The sequence below is a fragment of the Lissotriton helveticus genome, chromosome 2_1 (genome assembly GCF_964261635.1).
Source record: "Lissotriton helveticus chromosome 2_1, aLisHel1.1, whole genome shotgun sequence".
NCBI classification, from domain to species: domain Eukaryota; kingdom Metazoa; phylum Chordata; class Amphibia; order Caudata; family Salamandridae; genus Lissotriton; species Lissotriton helveticus.
Genome location: NC_136059.1, coordinates 1,190,936,538 through 1,190,956,723, shown reverse-complemented (window position 1 = coordinate 1,190,956,723; position 20,186 = coordinate 1,190,936,538). Strand labels below are relative to the sequence as shown.

Below are 20,186 nucleotides of genomic sequence, written 5' to 3'. Positions count from 1 at the left end.
GTAATTAGACATTTTAAAGGCATGGAATGGAAGGGCCATTACTGGATCACAGCCGGACAAGATCTCTGAATCAGAAGCAAACAAACATAGGTTAGGTTTCAATCTTCTAGGGACCACAACTGGGGAGATAGATATTTGAGAAAGCTTCTCTTATCTAACTGTACCATTCTCCTCCAAGTGGACAATATCTCAGTCTGTATTCAATTTCAAATCTTCTTGCCAGACTCTTGAGTCTGTTTCAGTTGCTCTTCTTTCTGTGCCTTGGCTTCAGCTTCCCAAAATCATTTTCCTGTAGTTCGTTCAGGGGTGTATATATCATCAGCGCTGTAGGCACAGTGGCATGCGGACCCAGTAGATTGAGAGCACAGTGCATACCATTTATGGATGTTTCCATCTAGTGAATTTGGTAGTAACTGGTCCATTTTCTTTGCAAGCATTTGGGTGCATGGCATCCTTGCTAAGCCACTGAACTGATTTTCACAAAACTAACCAACGTGTAGCTGCTATTCAAGTATATTCTAATATACTGCCTGTGCAAACCCTTGCCACGCTAAATTGTATATTTCAAATTTCTTTTCTTCTTTAGCCCTCTTTCAGAAATTTGTATGTCTTGCTGGACAGTGCAGATGTTTCAGACTTCATGAGATTAACAGAAAGAGAGGTTTAAGAAGCACTACTGACAAAGCATTTTGGGCCTTCTAAATATTGATTCCTTGAGTGCAGACTTATTTGGCATAAGCTGTGAGCTTTGGATGAAAAAAGGTGCTTGTATTAGGCTTTTTGGCTTGTGAGAAAGCTTATGCCCCATACAACAGGACTGAGTTGGTTATGCGGCAAGCCATTGACAAGGGCCTTGTGTCTGTTCTGTATAGGATTAAAGGTTATGACAAAAGCAGTAGGCCTGGCCTATTTATTATCAAAAGCATATGTTAAAGCCCATTAAGCGGGGATTGTCATTACAGTGTATTAAAGCTTGTAGGCAGGTATTGTGTAATGGGAACTCTCAGAGATTTTCTGCTTGTGTATTATTTCAACTCTCAGAGATTACCACAATAAGCAAGAGTTTTGTGTTGGTTAACCCTTGTGACAAACCTTTGTGACAGAAGACTTTGACTTTGAGAATACTTCCAATTCTGTTTTAGGACTGGTTGTATACTGTTTCCACAACTTCAGTTTTGTACATATTTGTAATTTTAGAAATGTATTTAGGTAGTTGCTATGTGGTAAAGCGTATATGGAATACAGTAGGCCTACGTTATTAAGAATGATAAGCTATAAATAAAGACTATTGGGCTGATTGTTTATTTTGGGAACATTTATGCCAGATGCCAATATTTTGGTATGTTAAATAATAAAAGTTCCGACAAAGGTAGTAAGCCTGATTAATTTATCGTGAAAAGTGTCTGCTAAAGAGTTAGGCCTCTAAGGATGGATTGTCATTAAATGTGTTAAAGACTGTAGGCATATATATTGTTATACAGAGTCTCATGATTTACTGTGGTCGGCTAGGGTTTTAGAGTTGGTTGCCACCTCTGACAAATACTTTTCAGGTCCTTTTCGGAGGGCTTATATTTGTAATTTTACGACAGTTTGTCTGATGGTTATCATCAAATGGGCAATACAGGAGGCCACAGGCGGTTATAGAGACAAACCAATGATGAAGACTATTTATTTGAAAAGTTTTATAGAGCGCGAGCAAGACCGAAAAGGGTATCAGAGCGCAGTACAGAGTTAGCACCAGCAAGTATACAAAACATAAACCAGCTAAGTGAAGTTACAACCTGGGGGAAAACATTAAAAAATTAAAGAGTATAGTGTTTCGGAGGTGCCATAGAGCGCTCCTAGTCAAACGTCATACAAAAGAAACGACCGAAGATGTGCGATGTGCAACAAAGAATTTTAGCAGAAAGAAGGAACTAGCAGAATCAAACAGTCCAATGCAGTTAAAGGAACCAGCATGATCAATGCGTTAACATTTGTTCATTAGTAGCCTTTTGACCAGTTTTTTAAAGGAAGTCATGGATGGATTGGATCTGATCTCGGATGGCAAGGAGTTCCAGGTTGTCCGAGCAAGAACGGTGAACACATGGTTGTATGACTTTTTTTTCTTTTTGAATTTTGGAGGTTTAAAGAGAAGGGTGGATGTACTTCTGAGGTTCCGGCTGGAGCCCGATAGCTCAAGTTTATTTGCAAGGTAGTATTGGGTACTGTGGTGAATAGCTGAATCGAGTGAAATGTGATCAAATTTCCCTGAGCCCGTTAAAAGTCTGGCTGATGCATTCAAGGTAGCTCTGAGTGGGGCCAAGCTAGCTTTTGGAAGTCCTGCTAGGGTCAACAGCCCATATTCCAGTCTAGGGATAATCAGAAATTGAACCGCCAGCCTGAGATCTTCGGGGGGTAGGAATGGTTTGATTCAGTGTTGAGTTGGAAATTGGCACCCCTAGTAGTAGCACTGATGTGTGCTTGCATATTTATGTGTTTATCCAAGGTGATACCCAAAGATTTGGCAGAGTCTACTCAGGAGGTGTACAGTTCAGAGCAGTTTGGTGTTTAATCCAGTCAAGGGTTAGAGCTGAGTGATTAGGTGGGGTAATCAAAAGAAATTCCATTTTGAGCGTATTTAGTAGGAGATGGTTCTGAGCATACCATTGTTGAGTTTGGGGAAGTGCAGCATTTAAAGTTTTTATGTCCTCGTGCGAGGAGATCTTCAGGTACAATTGCGTATCATCTGCATACATGTGGTATTGAATGTTCGCTCTGTTCAGAATGATTGCCAGAGGCTCCATAAACAGGTTAAAGAGAGTGGGTGATAGCGTAGAACCTTGGGGGACTTCAATCAGGACAGGGGTATTGGAAGCGAGGGCATGATTAACTTTGACCCTTTGCATGCAGTTGTGAAGGAACGAGGCAAACCAGTTTAGGATCGGGGCCGAAAATCCCATCCTATGTTGTAGGAGATGATGAGGTTTTCGTGTTTGATGGTATCAAAAGCTGAAGACAAGTCTAGAAAGATCAGGAGACAAGGGGCATTTGGTCAAGGGCTCTCACAGCGTCATCAACAATGGGAGTTAGTGCCGTTTCAGTGCTGTGCCCTGCTCTGAATCCTGATTGATGAGGATCCAGGAGTTGATATTTCTCAATGTGTTTGCAGAGCTGCTAATGTACACATTTTTCTAGCACTTTAACTAGAGTCACACTGCTGGTGATAGGTCGAGAATTGTTTGGATCGGATAGGTCCCCGTTGGGATTTTTAGGAACGGGAGTAACTTGCCAAACTTTCAGGCAGTCCAGAATCTTTCCCTGTAAGAGGGATTCATGAATGATCATGGACCAAAGAGGAAGAAAGGCTGGGATTAAATCTTTATAGAGCTCGGGGGGTTGAGGATCACCAAAGTGGTTGGAGGGTTTGATGGATGCCATGTTGCGCAGAATCTCAGAGCAGTCTGGTAGGGGAAAACTGCTCCAAGAGGCGTTGTTTTTGAGAGAGCTGCTCAAAGGCGAGTATATTGTCGAGGACTCTGCCACCTCCCCATATCCTGCGGGCTGTATCATGGATTACAAGGTTGGAGTAGCAGGTAATAGCTCCAGCTCTATTTCCCTTGTTTTGTTAGTGAAGTGAGCTGTAAAATCATCACCACTAGGGAGCAGGGGTAGTGGAGTAGAGCTCTTTTTAAAAGATTAGGTAGATTGTTCCTTAATGATTTCGAAGAGTTTTTTCGGTCTATTTTTGGCTCCATTCAGCTGAGCTCTGAAGTGTTCGATTTTAGCCAAGCGAATGTGTTTGTTGTAGACGCTTCTCAATTTCCTCAATTGAGATAACTTAGTGGTGGAAGGAGAGTTCCTCGAGAGTCTCCCAGAGAATCTTAGATTGCGCCGTTCATAGTTTAGGGCACCATTAAACCATGGTTTGGAATGTTTGACTAGGATCCTTTTGAGCTGTGTCGGAGAAATAGAGTCAAGAATGTTAGAGAAAGTATTAATGTACTGTTCAGAAAGATCGTCAAGGTTGGTCAAACATGGGGGTGGGAGTTGAAGTCTATTTTTGGTGATAGAAGTTATCATGTTAATGTTGAGGTCTCATGTTGAGAGTCAGTTGTTTCGCTTTTAGGGGTTGACCCTGTCAAGCTGGTCCCTTGTCTAGGATTTGGAAGGGAATTTGAAAATGATCCGACCAGCCACAAGGTAGGATTTCACTTATTTGTATGAAGTTGTCTTTGGCAATGATGAGGTCGAGAGTGGCAAATGCAAAAAACAACAGGTGATGAGGTCGAGAGTGGCAAATGCAAAAAACAACAGGTGATGGACAGAATGCGGAACAATGTCATACATTCTTCCCAGTACAGAGATCTGGGCCTAAATCCATCGTTTTTTTGCTCACCATGCCATTCCAGTTTGAACCCAGCCATATGCAAATCAGTCTTGACCCTGTAACCCATGTGAACAGTTCAGCCCGAACTGCCAAGCTAGGTCATCCCTGAACTGGAAACAAGCATCCAAGGACCGGTTTCGGGCTTTCAGCCCTCATCAGCCTGGATAGCTTGATTCCAGTGGCATGGAGAGCACGAGACTCACGTCTGAGCATACCCGTCCCACTCGGGGTGACAAATGCAAAAAACAACAGGTGATGGACAGAATGCAGAACAATGTCATACATTCACCCCAGTACAGATATCTGGGCCTAAATCCATCGTGTTTTTGCTCACCATGCCATTCCAGTTTGAACCCAGCCATATGCAAATCAGTCTTGACCCTGTGCCCCATGGGAACAGTCCAGCCCGAACTGCCAAGCTAGAATTTGAATTTGAATTTAAAATTATTTATAAGAGCGCACATACACCAGCGGCTTCTTGGCGCTACCACTAACAGACTACTGAGAGAAGAAAGAAACAGGGGGCCGGGAGGGGTTATTCAAAGGATTTCTTAAATAGATGGGCCTTGAGTTGTTTCCGAAAGTGTGGGTAGACAGTGAGGGATCGAATTCCCAAAGGGAGAGAGTTCCACAGGGACGGGGCCAGGGTGGCAAATTTAGAGCCTCCCCACTTCTTCCTCCGGAACCGTGGAACCGTAAGAAGGGCCTGGGAGGACGAGCGGAGCTCTCTACCCGGAACATACTGGGTAATCTCTGAAGAAATAAAGGCTGGGGCTAAGCCTAGACGAGCGAGAAAGGTGATGGAGGCGATCTTAAATTGGACTCGGGCCTGTACGGGCAGCCAGTGTAGAGACTTCAGGAGGGGGGTGGAGTGATGAAATTTCGGGAGATTAAAGACCAGGCGGGCCGCCTGGTTCTGGATGAGTTGGAGACGCCGTAAACTATATGCAGGAATACCCGCATATAGGGCGTTCCCGTAGTCCAGGCGGGACACCACCATGGCCAAAATGATAAGCTTGAGGGCAGAAAATGAGAAAAAACGGGACACCCTGCGTATAGTACGCAGTGCAAGAAAAGAGGCAGAAACCACAGAACTAACCTGGGAGTGAAGAGACAGTTGAGAATTAATTTTAATGCCAAGGGTTTTAACTGAGGTAGCAGGAGTGGGAGAGGGACCAAGAGAAGGGGGCCAAAACAAAGGGGTCCAGGGGCTGGATGAACCACCTGTCAACACCAACTCGGTCTTATCGGGGTTGAGTTTAAGGTGGTTGTGGTTCATCCAGTCCCTGATGTGAAGCATGATAGATTGAAAGTTAAGAGCAGAGGAGGAAGAAGAAGACAGGTCAAAGACAAGCTGGAGGTCGTCCGCGTAATTAAACACGGCGACCTCCATTTGTTGCAGAGAAAAAATAAGGGGGGCAATGTAAAGATTAAATAAAAGGGGGGAGAGGGAGGAGCCCTGTGGGACCCCGCACTGAACTTTCCAGACGTCCGCTGTAAAATCACCCAGGCGGACAGCCTGGGTGCGGTCCCTCAGGAAGGAGGAAAGCCAGACCAAGGCCGTCCCCCCGACCCCCGCCGCCCTGACACGGGAAAGTAAGATGGTATGATCCACCGTGTCAAAAGCGGCTGAGAGGTCGAGGAGCACCAAGGCCTGGCGTTGGTTGGTATCCATACCCTCCCTGAGGCTGTCCAAGACAGAAATGACCACGGACTCCGTAGAGTGTGCGGGGCGAAAGCCGGCCTGACGGGGGGCAAGGGCTCCATGCATCTCCACAAAGGTACTCAGTGCGCAGGTGACATGGCGCTCGAGCACCTTTGCCAGAAATGGCAAAAGGGAGATGGGACGAAAATTGGCAGGCACAGAGGGGTCCAAGCCGGGTTTTTTCAGGATGGGCACAATCACCGCCGATTTCAGAGGGTCAGGTACCACACCCTGGGCAAGTGAACTGTTTAAGAAATGAAGTGGAGGGTCAGGACATGAGGTAAAAATGTGACGAAGAACATGAGCGGGGCAAGGATCACGTGGGGAACCAGACTTAACCAGGGGAACTAAGGTGGACAAGGTTTCTCTAGTCATAAGAGGAAACGAAGTGAATTCAGCCTTAGGAGGGGGACACTGGGGGTCAACAAAAGAGGGAGAAGGAGGGGGAATGTTGGCCTTAATGGTCACAATTTTATGAATGAAATAATTGTTAAGGGAACAGCAGAGTTCCTCGGATGGGGCAGGCTTAAGAGTGGACCTGTCCGAGAACGCCAGGTTGTGGACAATGGCAAATATTTCTTTGGACTGATTTTCAGCAGCCAATATTTTGGAGGAGAAATAGATGGTTTTGGCCTCCAAGATGTCTTTTTTGTACTTGGCCAGGATGGTGACATACTCCAAACGTACAGTGGGGCTATAATTTCTCCTCCAGGCTCGCTCGGCGCGTCGTACCGCTAACTTGGTGGCCTTAAGCTCTTTACTGAACCAACGGTTAGCGTCTTTGTCGCGCTTAGAGGTAATACGTTTGAGCGGTGCCACAGCGTCACAACCTGAAGACAGCCACTGTTCTATGGCCTTGACCTGTGAAAAGGTGGGTAAGCCCTTTACTGAGGGGAGGGAGGCAGCGAGTGAGGCAGAGAGATCATCCAGATTGGCTCGACCCCAAGCTCGAACCCAGATGTTTTTAGGGCGGGGGTGTTTGACAGGGGAGTGCACAGGAAGGGAAAATGAGACAAGATAATGGTCGGACCAAGTGCAAGGGGAAATTGAGAGAAGGTCCACCGGGCAGTTAAGGGACCAAATCTGGTCAAGTACGTGACCTTTAATGTGGGTGGGAGAGTGAACATGTGAAATGAAACTAAAAGATTGAAGGGTTTCAGAAAGCTCCTTAGACGAGGAGCATTCGGCGGGGTCGGAGGGCCAAAAATTAAAATCACCAAGGAGTAAAATAGAAGAATTATTAACAGTGATGGTGGCCAGTACTTCCAGAAAATCATGGAGAAACAGCAAGGGAGATTTGGGAGGACGATAAATAAGAAAACAAGTCAAGGAGGGAGTAGTGGCGGTAGTGCGAATGACCAAGTATTCAGAGGTTGAAATGGCAGGCAGAGATAGGATTTGAAAAGGGAGGTCAGTACGGGCGATAACCGCTACACCGCCTCCGGTTCTGTTAGTAGGACGGTCTGCTCGCAGGGCATAATATTGGGCCGGTAAAGTGGCTAAAAGGGCAGGAAGAGAGTCATCACCAAACCAGGTCTCCGTAAGGAAGAGAAGGTCTGGTGCATGAAGGTCCAACAGGACCGAGAGTTCGTGCGCATGCGCGACAGCAGATCTAGTATTAAGGTAAAGTGCTTTGAGGGGTTTGGGAGCTGTCGATGAGTTCGTGTCATCAGCAGAACATGAGGAGTCAGCTGTAGATGGGGAAATCAAAGGAGAAGTAACAGAACAGAGGCCAAGAGGGGAAATATGAGAGTAGATAGGGGCTGGGATAGGCCATGGTCCCTGGAGGTGGTAGAGCTGGTCAGGGGTATAGGCAATGTGGGGGGCAGAGTGACGTGCCCCTGGCCCCGGACTGTCGCGGACGGGCGCAGACGGGCTTGCCTTTGGCGCGCCTTCGGCGCGCCATCGTCGCGCCCGCTGCGCCCGTCCGCTGCGCCTCCGGCCTAAACACATATTTTGATACCGGGATCCAAGGGAAAAAAAGGGGAGGAAGAGGGGGCGTGGCCTATAAGATGGGCGGGGCTTACTCGCCCGCGAAGGATGTCAACAGCGAGGGAGGACTCCCCAAGGCAGCGCCCAAGTCGGCTGTCAGGGAGCTCCCGAGGAGGCAGGGGGGAATGCCAAGATGCCTGTCAAATTTAAAATCACACAGGTACAGAGAAACAATACAATGTTAAAAACAAGTTCAATCAGCGCTCCTGGCTTTCCGCCTCAGGAGTAGTTAGGAGGGCGCGCTAGTGATCAGCGCGCGCTTTTAAGCCGGTAGGAGGGGGCGTGGCCTACAAGATGGGCGGGGCTTACTCGCCCGCGAAGGATGTCAACAGCGAGGGAGGACTCCCCAAGGCAGCGCCCAAGTCGGCTGTCAGGGAGCTCCCGAGGAGGCAGGGGGGAATGCCAAGATGCCTGTCAAATTTAAAATCACACAGGTACAGAGAAACAATACAATGTTAAAAACAAGTTCAATCAGCGCTCCTGGCTTTCCGCCTCAGGAGTAGTTAGGAGGGCGCGCTAGTGATCAGCGCGCGCTTTTAAGCCGGTAGGAGGGGGCGTGGCCTACAAGATGGGCGGGGCTTACTCGCCCGCGAAGGATGTCAACAGCGAGGGAGGACTCCCCAAGGCAGCGCCCAAGTCGGCTGTCAGGGAGCTCCCGAGGAGGCAGGGGGGAATGCCAAGATGCCTGTCAAATTTAAAATCACACAGGTACAGAGAAACAATACAATGTTAAAAACAAGTTCAATCAGCGCTCCTGGCTTTCCGCCTCAGGAGTAGTTAGGAGGGCGCGCTAGTGATCAGCGCGCGCTTTTAAGCCGGTAGGAGGGGGCGTGGCCTACAAGATGGGCGGGGCTTACTCGCCCGCGAAGGATGTCAACAGCGAGGGAGGACTCCCCAAGGCAGCGCCCAAGTCGGCTGTCAGGGAGCTCCCGAGGAGGCAGGGGGGAATGCCAAGATGCCTGTCAAATTTAAAATCACACAGGTACAGAGAAACAATACAATGTTAAAAACAAGTTCAATCAGCGCTCCTGGCTTTCCGCCTCAGGAGTAGTTAGGCCCTCCCTGAACTGGAAACAAGCATCCAAGGACCGGTTTCGGGCTTTCAGCCCTCATCAGCCTGGATAGCTTGATTCCAGTGGCATGGAGAGCACGGGACTCAAGTCTGAGCATACCCGTCCCACTCGGGGTGACAAATGCAAAAAACAACAGGTGATGGATAGAATGCAGAACAATGTCATACATTCACCCCAGTACAGAGATCTGGGCCTAAATCCATCGTTTTTTTACTCACCATGCCATTCCAGTTTGAACCCAGTGTCTGAACTGGGGTGGCTTAGTGAGCAAAATAACGATGGATTAAACCCAGATCTGTGACTGGGGGTGAATGTTTTGCCATTGTGCAACATTCCATCCATCATCTTGTTTGTTTTGAGGTCGAGAGTGGCGCCTTTTTTGTGAGTAGGACGTTTACATAGCTGTGAGAAATTCATGTCAGAGAGGAAAGTCCTAAAAGAACAGACAATTGGATCATTTGTGTAATTCGAATGAAGGTTGAAGTCTCCGAAGAATATGTGGCAGAGCTGATCCGAGCTCTACTATGGGCTTCATTGGGAAAATGTGTGTCAGATGCCCTAAGTCTGATCTGATGATTACCAAAAGCTACAACAAAGGGAGTAGGCCTAAATTAACTTTTGTGAAACATATTTGTTAAAGCCAATAGGCGTTCAATAGTGGATTATTATTGAATTATGTTAATGGCTGTAGACTCAAATATTTCATTACATTATATCTTACAGATTAAATTAGAAAGCAAGGGTTTTGGTCTAGGTTACCCTCTTGAAAAGACCCTTAGTTACGCAATTTAGATTGTGATAACCCTTGTCAGACATTCTTAATGCGGACTGTATACTGTATTGACAGATGTCCTTTTATAGGTATTTGTAATGTTGATCACAGCTTGCCTGGTGGCTGCCTCGAGATAAAGCTTATGCTTGACCTAGTAGGAGAATGTTGAGGACAGTAAAAAGCAAATATAAAAAAGGCAGCCTGACTGGCTCAACAAAGTTATGTCAGATGCCATAGTATCAATCAGTTTATTATCAAACAATATGAAAAAGAGAGCAGGTCAGAGTTATTTACTGTTCAAAGCATAAGTTAAAGGCAATAGGTCTCTAAGGGTGGATTGTCATTACTCCAAGATAAAGATGGTAGACAGGTACGTCGTTACATGGAGGTTACTGAAGCCAGCCAGGCCTTTGGAGTTGGTTACCCTGGTTACAAACCAGGGAGGTGGATTTTAGTTTTGAAAATCTTTGTTTTAGTAGGGATTGTATACTGTTTTGCCAGCTGTAAATATTTATAATTTTATAACTGTATGGTTGCTTTGTGACAAAAATGTGCTCAATACAGAAGGTGTGAGTTGTTTATGGTACAAATCCAATGATGATGGTTATAGCCCTGACTGGTTCATGGGGAAAAGGTGTTACACGCGTTAAAGTCTGTACACAGGTATTGTGTTACATGGATCCTCTGAGATTGCTGTTCATAGGCCAGGAGTCTGGTGTTGAAAAAACCATGGGAGTAGTAACTTTGCTCTGTGAGAATCCTTGTTAGGCACTCTTAGTAGTGGTTCTATATTGTTTAGCCAACTTTAATACCATACGTATTTCTAACGTTATGACTGTATATTTGATGGTTACGTTGTAGAAGACGTATGGTCAATAAAATAGGCCTGAATTGGTTATGGTGAGGAGTCAGTAATAAAGGGTATGGGTATGGGTCTCATTGGTTCATTAGGAAAAGGTATTTCAAATGCCATAGATCTGATTGGTTTATTATGAAATTTTATTGTGGTATTATGTTTAAGCCAAAAGGCCTTTAAGGGTAAATTGATATTGCACTATTTTAATAGCTGCACACAGGAATTTTGTTACACGTTATGTCACAGATTACTGAAGTAAGCATGGATAATTGTGTTGTTCACTCACTCTGACAAACACTAGGGGCTAAAGATTTGTTCTGGGAAACTCATTTAAACGCCCCCTAGGCAATCATGGTAAATGTTGAGGCCTGTCAAGTCGTTGTAATGGAAAAAAAGAAACTTGACATACATCTATCGGGCAGCCCTCCTTGGTCTGTTCAAGTGTTGCCAACCTTGTATCAGTACAACAGTAATACATTATACACTATACACTTTAGCATTCGAAAATGAGTGCCCTGTGCGATGTTTACTGAGTGGCCATGGGATGGTATTGTGTATAGCATATCTTTGTGTTTTTGCTCTAAGATGGCTGACACATTACTTCTAAATGTGGCAGCTATGCTGCAACTTTAAAAGTTTGATATACCATGTCAGTGGCGGCTGGCACGGATCCGGGGTGGTGAGCGGAAAGCAGGGTGGGGAGTAACGAAAAAATAAATCTTGCTGTGTCTAGTCGTCTCTCTGCTCGGCCGGAACAGGAAGCACCCAGGCTCCCCATACCAATCACAACGCTGTAATGCAGTGTTGTGATTTGTTTGAGCACTGTGGTTCGGTGCTCAGCCAGGGAATGGGAGCCTGTTCATGTTCTCCCCTCAGGCTGTAATGCAGCCTGGGTGGAGAACATGCAAAGTGCGCATGACTGTTTGACTGGCCGAAGAGAACCAGCCAAACAGTCAAACAGACATTTGCACTTACGGTGTGCCCACCACTCCTACCCCCTGCTCTGAGACCAGAGCAGCACCCTCCGCCCCAAGTTATTATCCTTTTATTTCTCCTTTATTTACTCTGCTTAAAGCAGTGGGGCGAAGTTTCTCCACCTTAGCGGAGGAGCCGCCACTGCACCATGTACAATATCATTGCAAGACGGGAGCCTATTGGTATGTATAATTGTATTTTTAAATTGCTAGCAAATGCCTGCCAAGTTTAGGTGGCTGCATGTTGTTTTTATTGTACTTTTATTATTCCATACACTTGTTGAGCTTGTGCATCTGCTTTATTGTGACTGGGTAAATTGCTGAATGCACAAATGAGTCAGTGGGGGGGATAAATGAAGGTATGAGTGCCGATGAGTGATAGTGCATGTATGTTGAATTACTGTTTGTCTAAACTCATCACTGACTAAATAAGTGCTTTCAGTTATAAGCCAGATGCAACAGCATTGCCAGTACTTGTTCATTACTGATCCTTTTTTACTATGAAGCTCTACTGTTAGACCTGACACCCTTAGGGTGATCTTCCCCCAACTGTATGCCTTCCTCCCTCCCTTCATTTTTCTGAACCCATTTTTGCTGGTTTTAGGACTCTGCACACTTTACCACTGCCGACCAGCGCTAAAGTGCTTGTGCTCTCTCATCTAAACATGGTAACATTGGCTTATCCTCAATTGGCATATTTAATTTACATAGAAGCACCTAGTAATGTGCACTACACGAGCCCAGTGCCTGTAAATTAAATGTTACTAGTAGGCCTGACGCACTCATTGTGCCACCCACTTAAGTAGTCCTGTAACCATGGCTCAGGCCTGCCACTGCAGAGCCTGTATGTACAGTTTTAAACTGCACTTAGACCTGACAACGGGGGGTGACAGCTGGCTTCCTGCATTACCTCTAGACAGCCACAAAAAGGAAGGGTAGGTGTGCCTGAGTGGTCATCTGCATGCAGATGGACCATCGTGAGCAGGATGGGAGGGAGAAGCTGGCACTTACACCTAAAAGAGCTGTGTCCTGTTCCCACACAAAGGATTGCGTACGTCCCTGTAGTGTGTCTGGAGCAAGGGCAGGAAGGGAGAACCTCTCTACACTTCAAAGCTGTCTTTGAAGTCTGCCGCACTTCAAAGATTTCTTTAAATTCTGCCCCACTCCAAAGGCACCACTGGGTATAAATACTTGACCTCTGGCACTACCAAATCAGGACACCTCTGGACCTGTGTCTACTCTGCCGAGAAGAAAACTGCTGTACTGCTGAAAGTACTGCCACTTTGCTGATTACTGCTTTGGTGGATTCTGCCTTGTGCTCTTGCCTTGCTGAGCTGCTCTGCTGCCTGCTGTTCTTCAGAGTGGGTGAGGAGGACTGGATCTGAGGGAGCTCCCATGTAAACGTTTCCATGCCTCGGTGTCCACACAAGTTAGTTGGACAACATAAGACCTACTTATGGATTTCTCTACCTAATTTTGATATAGCTTATTGTTAGATTTGGGGGTCTCTAGTTGGCACAGGTAGGTACTTGTGACAAATAGGGACCCTTGCCTTTAGTAAGGGTAAGGGGGTACACTCCTAAAATAACCCCTGCTCACCCCCTTGGTAGCTTGGCAAGAGCAGACAGGCTTATCTCAGAGGCAGTGTGTAAAGCATTTGTGACCACATACAGTAACCCAGTGACAACACTACAGATGGACACCACACAGATGTATATTAAAAAGAAGTATTCTTTATATAGACTTAACACAAGACCAGAAATGACAAAAATCCACAATACTGTACTTAAAAATGGTGGTTTTAGCTTAGTTCAGTTCAGTTCTTAAAATGCGACACTTTAAGTCAATGTACCTTACGATGCGTTACGCTTCCACAATAAAAAAATTGCAGCGATGGAAATGTGGCAAAGTTCCGGTGCAAAGAAATAAAGATGTGAAGATCTTCCAGATGCGGCACGCTTCTCCGATGTTGCGAGAAGTCTCGGCTCGATGCGTCAGCTGCAGCGGCGACACCCTTGTTCAGAGATGCGACTACGGCAGCTTTGGCGGCAACACTCTTATTCCTCGATGCAACAACTGCAGCGGCGACACCCTTGTTCAGAGATGCGACGACAGCGGCACACTTCTCCGTGGATGGGAGGCGCTTTTCTCGATGCGGTGCAATGCATCAGCTACAGCGGCGACATCCTTGTTCAGAAATGCGACGGCAGCGGCTGCGATGGCGACACGCTTCTTCTTCGGTGCGAGACGCTTCTCTCGATGCAGTGCAATGCGCCAGTTACAGCGGCAACATCATTGTTCAGAAATGCGATGGCAGAAGCTGCAACGGCGACACGCTTCTTCTTTGGTGCGAGACGCTTCTCTCGATGCGATGCAATGCATCCGCTACAGCGGCGACACACTTGTTCTGAGATGCGACGGCAGCGGCTGCTCCTTGTAACACGCTTCTTACTCTTGAGTCGCGCTTCCAGATCCTTGCAACATGCAGTCCCTCAGAAGGCCCAAAAACAGCAGCAGGCCCTTCCCAAGGAACTCTGGGGAGCTGGGTGTTGAAGCAAGCTCTGTTCCAAGCCCTTGGAGATCCTTACAAGTTGATGAAAGTATACAAAGTCCCTTTCTCCTCTCTTTGGCAGTCAGGCAACCACTGCAGGCCAATCCCCCAAGCAGCACTTCCGCTTAGGGTTAGTCTCTCCTCAGTTTCTTCAGGTTCCTCTCCTCAGCAAAGGCTTCTTCTTGTTGTCCAAAAGTGATCTAATTTCTTGGGATCAGGGTCCCAATATGTATACCCCAAAAATCCTTTGTCTTCTGAATGCAGAGGGGCCTTTGCCCAGTCCAAACCAGTTCTGGAGCACTCTGTTGACAAGACCCCTTCTTTCCTTTCACAGTGCAGGGCAGAAACATCAGACGCCGCACCGGAGGTGGAGCCAGCATTGTGGAGGGAAAACACGGCCCTGGAGCACTTTGTTGACATGATTCCTTCTCTTCTTTCACAGTGCAGGGCAGAGACATCCGCCGCACCACAGGAGGCGATGCCAGCATTGTGGAAGGCAGGCACAGCCCTATTCAGGTCCCAGGTACAACTCCTCCCACCCATCTCGATGCAGATCTCTCTATTCACCACTGGGCTGACTCATTCTGTTTCCTGGCATCCCCCAGTCCTGTCACTCAAAACTCCAGACAAGGAATACACAACCTAGCAGAGGCAGGCTTGGATATTTAGACAAGAAAATACCTACTTTCTAAAAGTGGTATTTTCAAACACAGAATGTTAAAATAAACTTCACTAAAAGATGGATTTGATCATTCTGAGTTCAGGCATACTAAACTCGAATTTCTACCAGGTTCCCTGAGTCAGTTAGGATTAGAAGATGCTATAATCTAACTGCCCATTCTGGCCTATGGAGAACAGGTAGCCTTGCAATACTGAAAAACGAAAATGGCTGTAATTCACTATTAGGACATGCCACACACACCAGGGCTTATCCTACCTTATACTTACAATACACCCTGCCCTTGGGCCTACCATAGGGGTGTCTGATATGAAGAAAAGGGAAGGTTTAGGGACTGGCTAGTGGGTGCACTTGCCACCACCCTTATATTCGTTATAACTATCTGCACATGCACCTGGACTCTGCAAGCTGTGAGTCTGTCCTGCCAAGCGGTGCCACCCCAGTCCTGGACCCTTGTAAGTGAGACCTAAGGTGCTTCTTCATTAAGAACCCACGCTTTCTCATTGGAAGCGCATCCTCGTCACTGCAGAGAGCAGACCCGGTGCATCCTCCTCGGAACCAAAGCTTTGCCTTTTGCTGTAGCAGCAGCCACGCATTGCATCAAGAAGCAGCGCTCGCACTCGGAACCGATGCATCGCCGCAGTTGCGTAGAGAAAATCAACGCGTCTCATCCACTGAGTTGGCTCGACATCGAAACATCGCCTCATCTGCATCCCACATCCTCGTCAACAACGCACCTTGGCTCATGGTACTTTGGTTCAGCGGGCACAAGTGAGTCTCTGCATCCGCCCGTGCCTTAATGTTTGACTTTGCTCCGATCTAGTGCAGCCAGATAACCCATTTAAGTGCTTATTACTTCTAAGCTCTAGCTGGATATTTATTCTTTAAAAATTCACATCTCTACTTCTACATATTGGAGTTTGGCTGTTTTTGTCTTGTTTTATTTATAAAATCACAATCTATTTTTCTAACCTGGTGTGGAGTCTTTTTGTGGTGTTTTCACAGTGTAATTGTATGAAGTGATGCACAAATAGTTTACACACTGACTCTTGAGTTAAGCCTGACTGGATAATTTAAGGTGTGTAGTGACTTACCCTGACTACGATTGTGGTTCCTGCTTGGACAGGGTGCAAACCTCTGCCAATCAAAACTCAATATCTAACAACTAGTATTTCCTCTGTTATTATATTATGATTATTGTCTGCCAAAAGCTCATTATAACTGAAATGTACAGACTAGGCTAGCATCGAATCCAATAAAAATGAAGTTGCGTAGTACATTGGCAAAAACCTGCATTATTATGTTTGTGCTGTACCTTCATCACATTCGCTAAAAGGGAGTCGCAATAACTTGATCCTACTGGATAGGGTTGGACTGAAAAGCCTCAATGGCTCTCATCTAATGGTGATGTTAGATATGCTCAATGAGGCTTGCCCACTGTGAACGTTAGTTGTCCGGAGGTGCTAGTTTTTTATCAAGTGACAGGAAGAGAGGAAATTTAGTGCAAAAGCCATCCTCTTTTTGAAATACACGTCTTTCTTTAGTTATGTTAATGAGGAATGTGAAGACTTACCGTGATGTGGTTCCTAATCAGGAGGGCATTTGCTTAATCCTGCAGGGATCTGGCCTAGGAGGCTTTAATGCACTATGCAGATAGTTGGTGCGGCATTAGCCAGATTGAGTTAATGGTCCTTTAACAGCAGCTGAATTGTTTAGATTTTACTAAAGGATTTAAAAAATCTGTGATTTATATTCTACTCCTATAAAGGTGGTTTTGAATAGGCAGAGTTGCACAGTGATCTGTCAAAGATGTTGACATGGAGGTTAATCCAACTCAATGCATTTAAAATACATCAACAAGTCTTCCTCAATGTTTACGTGGATGGAAAATTAAAATTACAACTGAAACATAAAGACCAAATGGATAGCACAGTTGCAGATTGAATTTCACATTTTACTTTACCTGCACATGAGTGACAGTTTAGTAGTCAGATGGATTGATCTCGATAAATAAGCAGCAGGCCCTACCTGTAGAGAATGCCATTCCCAAGCAGGTGTTAAAACCAGTGATTGCTAAGATGTCGTCAAAGCTGCCAGCAGCCATCAACAAGGTGGGAATCCCCTGGTCAACTCCATATCCAGCATTTTGCAACACGAGCATTGAGGGGACAACAACAGCAGGAGATACTGCGCCTAAAACAAAGCTAAAACATGCAAGCAAATAGTTTAACAACTATTTCTCAACAGGGGTCAATATCAGTACAGAAATTAAAAAAATCAACTGCCTCTCTCGTCCGGGAGAGATGAAACATTGCTGCCACATCCAGTGTAAGAACTAAACACATACCTGAGGAGTGTCAATAAATGGGGAGTGTCAAAAACAGTTGTGGATAGAACACAAAGTGCTTATGTTGTACTGATATCATTCTCGATTTTTCTAGAAACGCAGAGGTTGGTCTTCTAAACCCGCCAGGCAATAAGGACTTAATAAATAATCCAACACAAACCAGAAAACCAGCTGTGCAGCAACCATCACAGACCCACTGAGCAGCATCTAAGCAAGGTGTGTTCTGGACAATGAGCAATCACATGAGATACTATAAGGACAATTAGCGGAACCCCGAAACGTTTTTCGTTAAGAAATATCACACACAATAAACATTAGAACATAAAATATCAATTTTAAATATTTATGAGAAAAAAAATTCTAGTGTAGAGCACTAGACATGAACTGTAACCACAATGAAGACAAATAGTATAACAGCAGCAAAGGTTACCAGAAGTATGAATAACAGATACCACTCAAGCATGATTGCTGTTATTTATACATAGCAATCCTACTTTTTTCTGCTACTTCTCAGAGCTAGTTTTATTGCAGAATTCTACCAATGCAGAAAATAAAATCGGTTACAAGTTTCAATGGGGGTACACACCCTCATTCCTGTTAGAAGAATGAGGTTCTGTGTACAAGGAAACAGCTAGACCTGCTATTCCTGTCTCAAGCTGTCAGATGCACTAACAACAGTGCAAGAAGGCTGAGTGTCTCCCCTTCCGCTAGCCTTCAATAGTAACCAGAGAAACAACTCTGTTCGGCCTGTCCTAGAGTAGCCAAGTGTGAAGACTGCCCTCTGCCCTTCACTTTCTATGCTCGACTTCAATAGCATAGACTTGACTTAGTGGTGTCGTCACGCATCATTTGACACTCTGAGAACATACTGGAATGTGACATGAATTACATGACTATTGATTTAAATGGCATTATATGAGCAACATCGCACACCTTTTGATCATCATGACATTAAAGAAACTGGATAAAAATATACAACAAAATTCCGAACTATAATTAGTTCCAGCTCCAAACGCAGATAAAAAGCAGATACATGCGCTGCAAGATATACCATAAGGGATGTATGTCGTTACTGCGCATGCTTTTACAACGCATGCCTTTACCACGCAAGTTTTACAACGCAACTTGTTACAACGACTTGCGTTGGGGGCGCTGGATAGTGAATAGTTTAATTTACTATTCCAACTCCAGTCCCCGTGGATAGTAGGGAAGGAGTTGGATAGTAAATTAAACTATTCCCTATCCTACAGCGCCCCCCCAGCCCAAGTCGTTGTAACGCTTGCGTTGTGAAAGTTGCGTGGTAAAGGTACTGCGTGGTAAAAGTTGCGTTGTAAATGCTGTTCCCCACCATAAGCGTTATAAGTACAGCTCCTGGAGACTCCTACCTAATGCCTGGCTAACAGTTCCTTGCTGAGTCCAGCATTGTGAGGCAAGGAACTATATCAACAACATCCCCGGTTTGGTGGCTGCGGGCGATTTAGAAAGCTCAGCAAGATTTGGAAAGCCTTAGACGTTAGAAAAGTCGCAGGAATGCCAAATCCAGTTCCAGATAACCCCTCAATGAAATCCACAACTTGAAGGAAAAAGGGAACCCCTGACATTTATAACTCCCAACAGAACCGAGGCAGGCTATAGTGTTTACCTGCCCTGTTTCCCTCAGCATGCTAAGTGCCGGGAGATCCTAGTACCCTCTCCACTATTTCTCCAATGAGCCTTCTTTGGCCCATGTGCACCTAAAGTAAGAGGTAGTTTTGGCCAAAAATAGAAGCCATGGAGGACTCAGTAAATCCCTAAACAAAGAATAATGATGATAATGAGACATTCGCTTAAACATGGACACGAAATTCACACTCTTTTAGAAAAACAAGCATTGAAAATGCAATAGGTCTCGCAATAGAAGAGTTTAACATTTTTCGTTTTGCAAATGGATGAGTGGCGTTGCGTGGATGAGTGGCGTTGCGTGGATGAGTGGCGTTGCGTGGATGAGTGGCGTTGCGTGGATGAGTGGCGTTGTTTGTGTGAGTGGCGTTGTTTGTGTGAGTGGCGTTGCGTGTGTGAGTGGCGTTGCGTGTGTGAGTGGCGTTGCGTGTGTGAGTGGCGCTGTTGTTTGAGTGGCGCTGTTGTTTCAGTGGCGTTGCGTGTGTGAGTGGCGTTGCATGTGTGAGTGGCGTTGCGTGGTTGAGTGGCGTTGCGTTGTTGAGTGGCGTTGCATGTGTGAGTGGTGTTGCGTGGATGAGTGGCGTTGCCTGTGTGAGTTGCGTGCGTGAGTGGCGTTGCGTGTGTGAGTGGCGTTGCGTGTGTGAGTGGCGTTGCGTGGCTGAGTGGCGTTGCGTGGGTGAGTGGCATTGCGTGGGTGAGTGGCGTTGCGTGGTTGAGTGGCATTGCGTGTGTGAGTGGCGTTGTGTGTGTGAGTGGCGTTGCGTGTGTGAGTGGCGTTGCATGGTTGAGTGGCGTTGCGTGGTTGAGTGGCGTTGCGTGGTTGAGTGGCGTTGCGTGGTTGAGTGGCGTTGCGTGTGTGTGGCGTTGCGTGTGTGAGTGGCGTTGCGTGTGTGAGTGGCGTTGCGTGGCTGAGTGGCGTTGCGTGGCTGAGTGGCGTTGCGTGGGTGAGTGGCGTTGCGTGGGTGAGTGGCGTTGCGTGGGTGAGTGGCGTTGCGTGTGTGAGTGGCGTTGTGTGTGTGAGTGGCATTGCGTGGTTGAGTGTCTCGTCTTCATAAACGTTGGACAGAGTAGCGGATTGCCTCGTTGACAAAGGCCACATAAATTAGACAAACGGAAATCCAGGTAAGCACACACTGACACGGGAACTGAACAGAAAAAGACAAGCATGCACATGCATTAAAGGACATACACACAAGCCTATGAAAACAC

General features: G+C 46.1%; 1 protein-coding gene across 1 annotated transcript in view; it reads right to left on the bottom strand.

Annotated features, from left to right (window-relative positions):
* The window catches only part of LOC144818546 (sodium/hydrogen exchanger 9B2-like), a 416,602-nt gene that overhangs the window by 131,561 nt on the left and 264,855 nt on the right, over positions 1–20,186 (bottom strand). Inside the window, exon 7 of the mRNA XM_078676068.1 lies at positions 17,000–17,175. Coding sequence (XP_078532194.1) covers positions 17,000–17,175 — 176 coding nt within the window. The remainder of the gene's footprint in view (positions 1–16,999; positions 17,176–20,186) is intronic.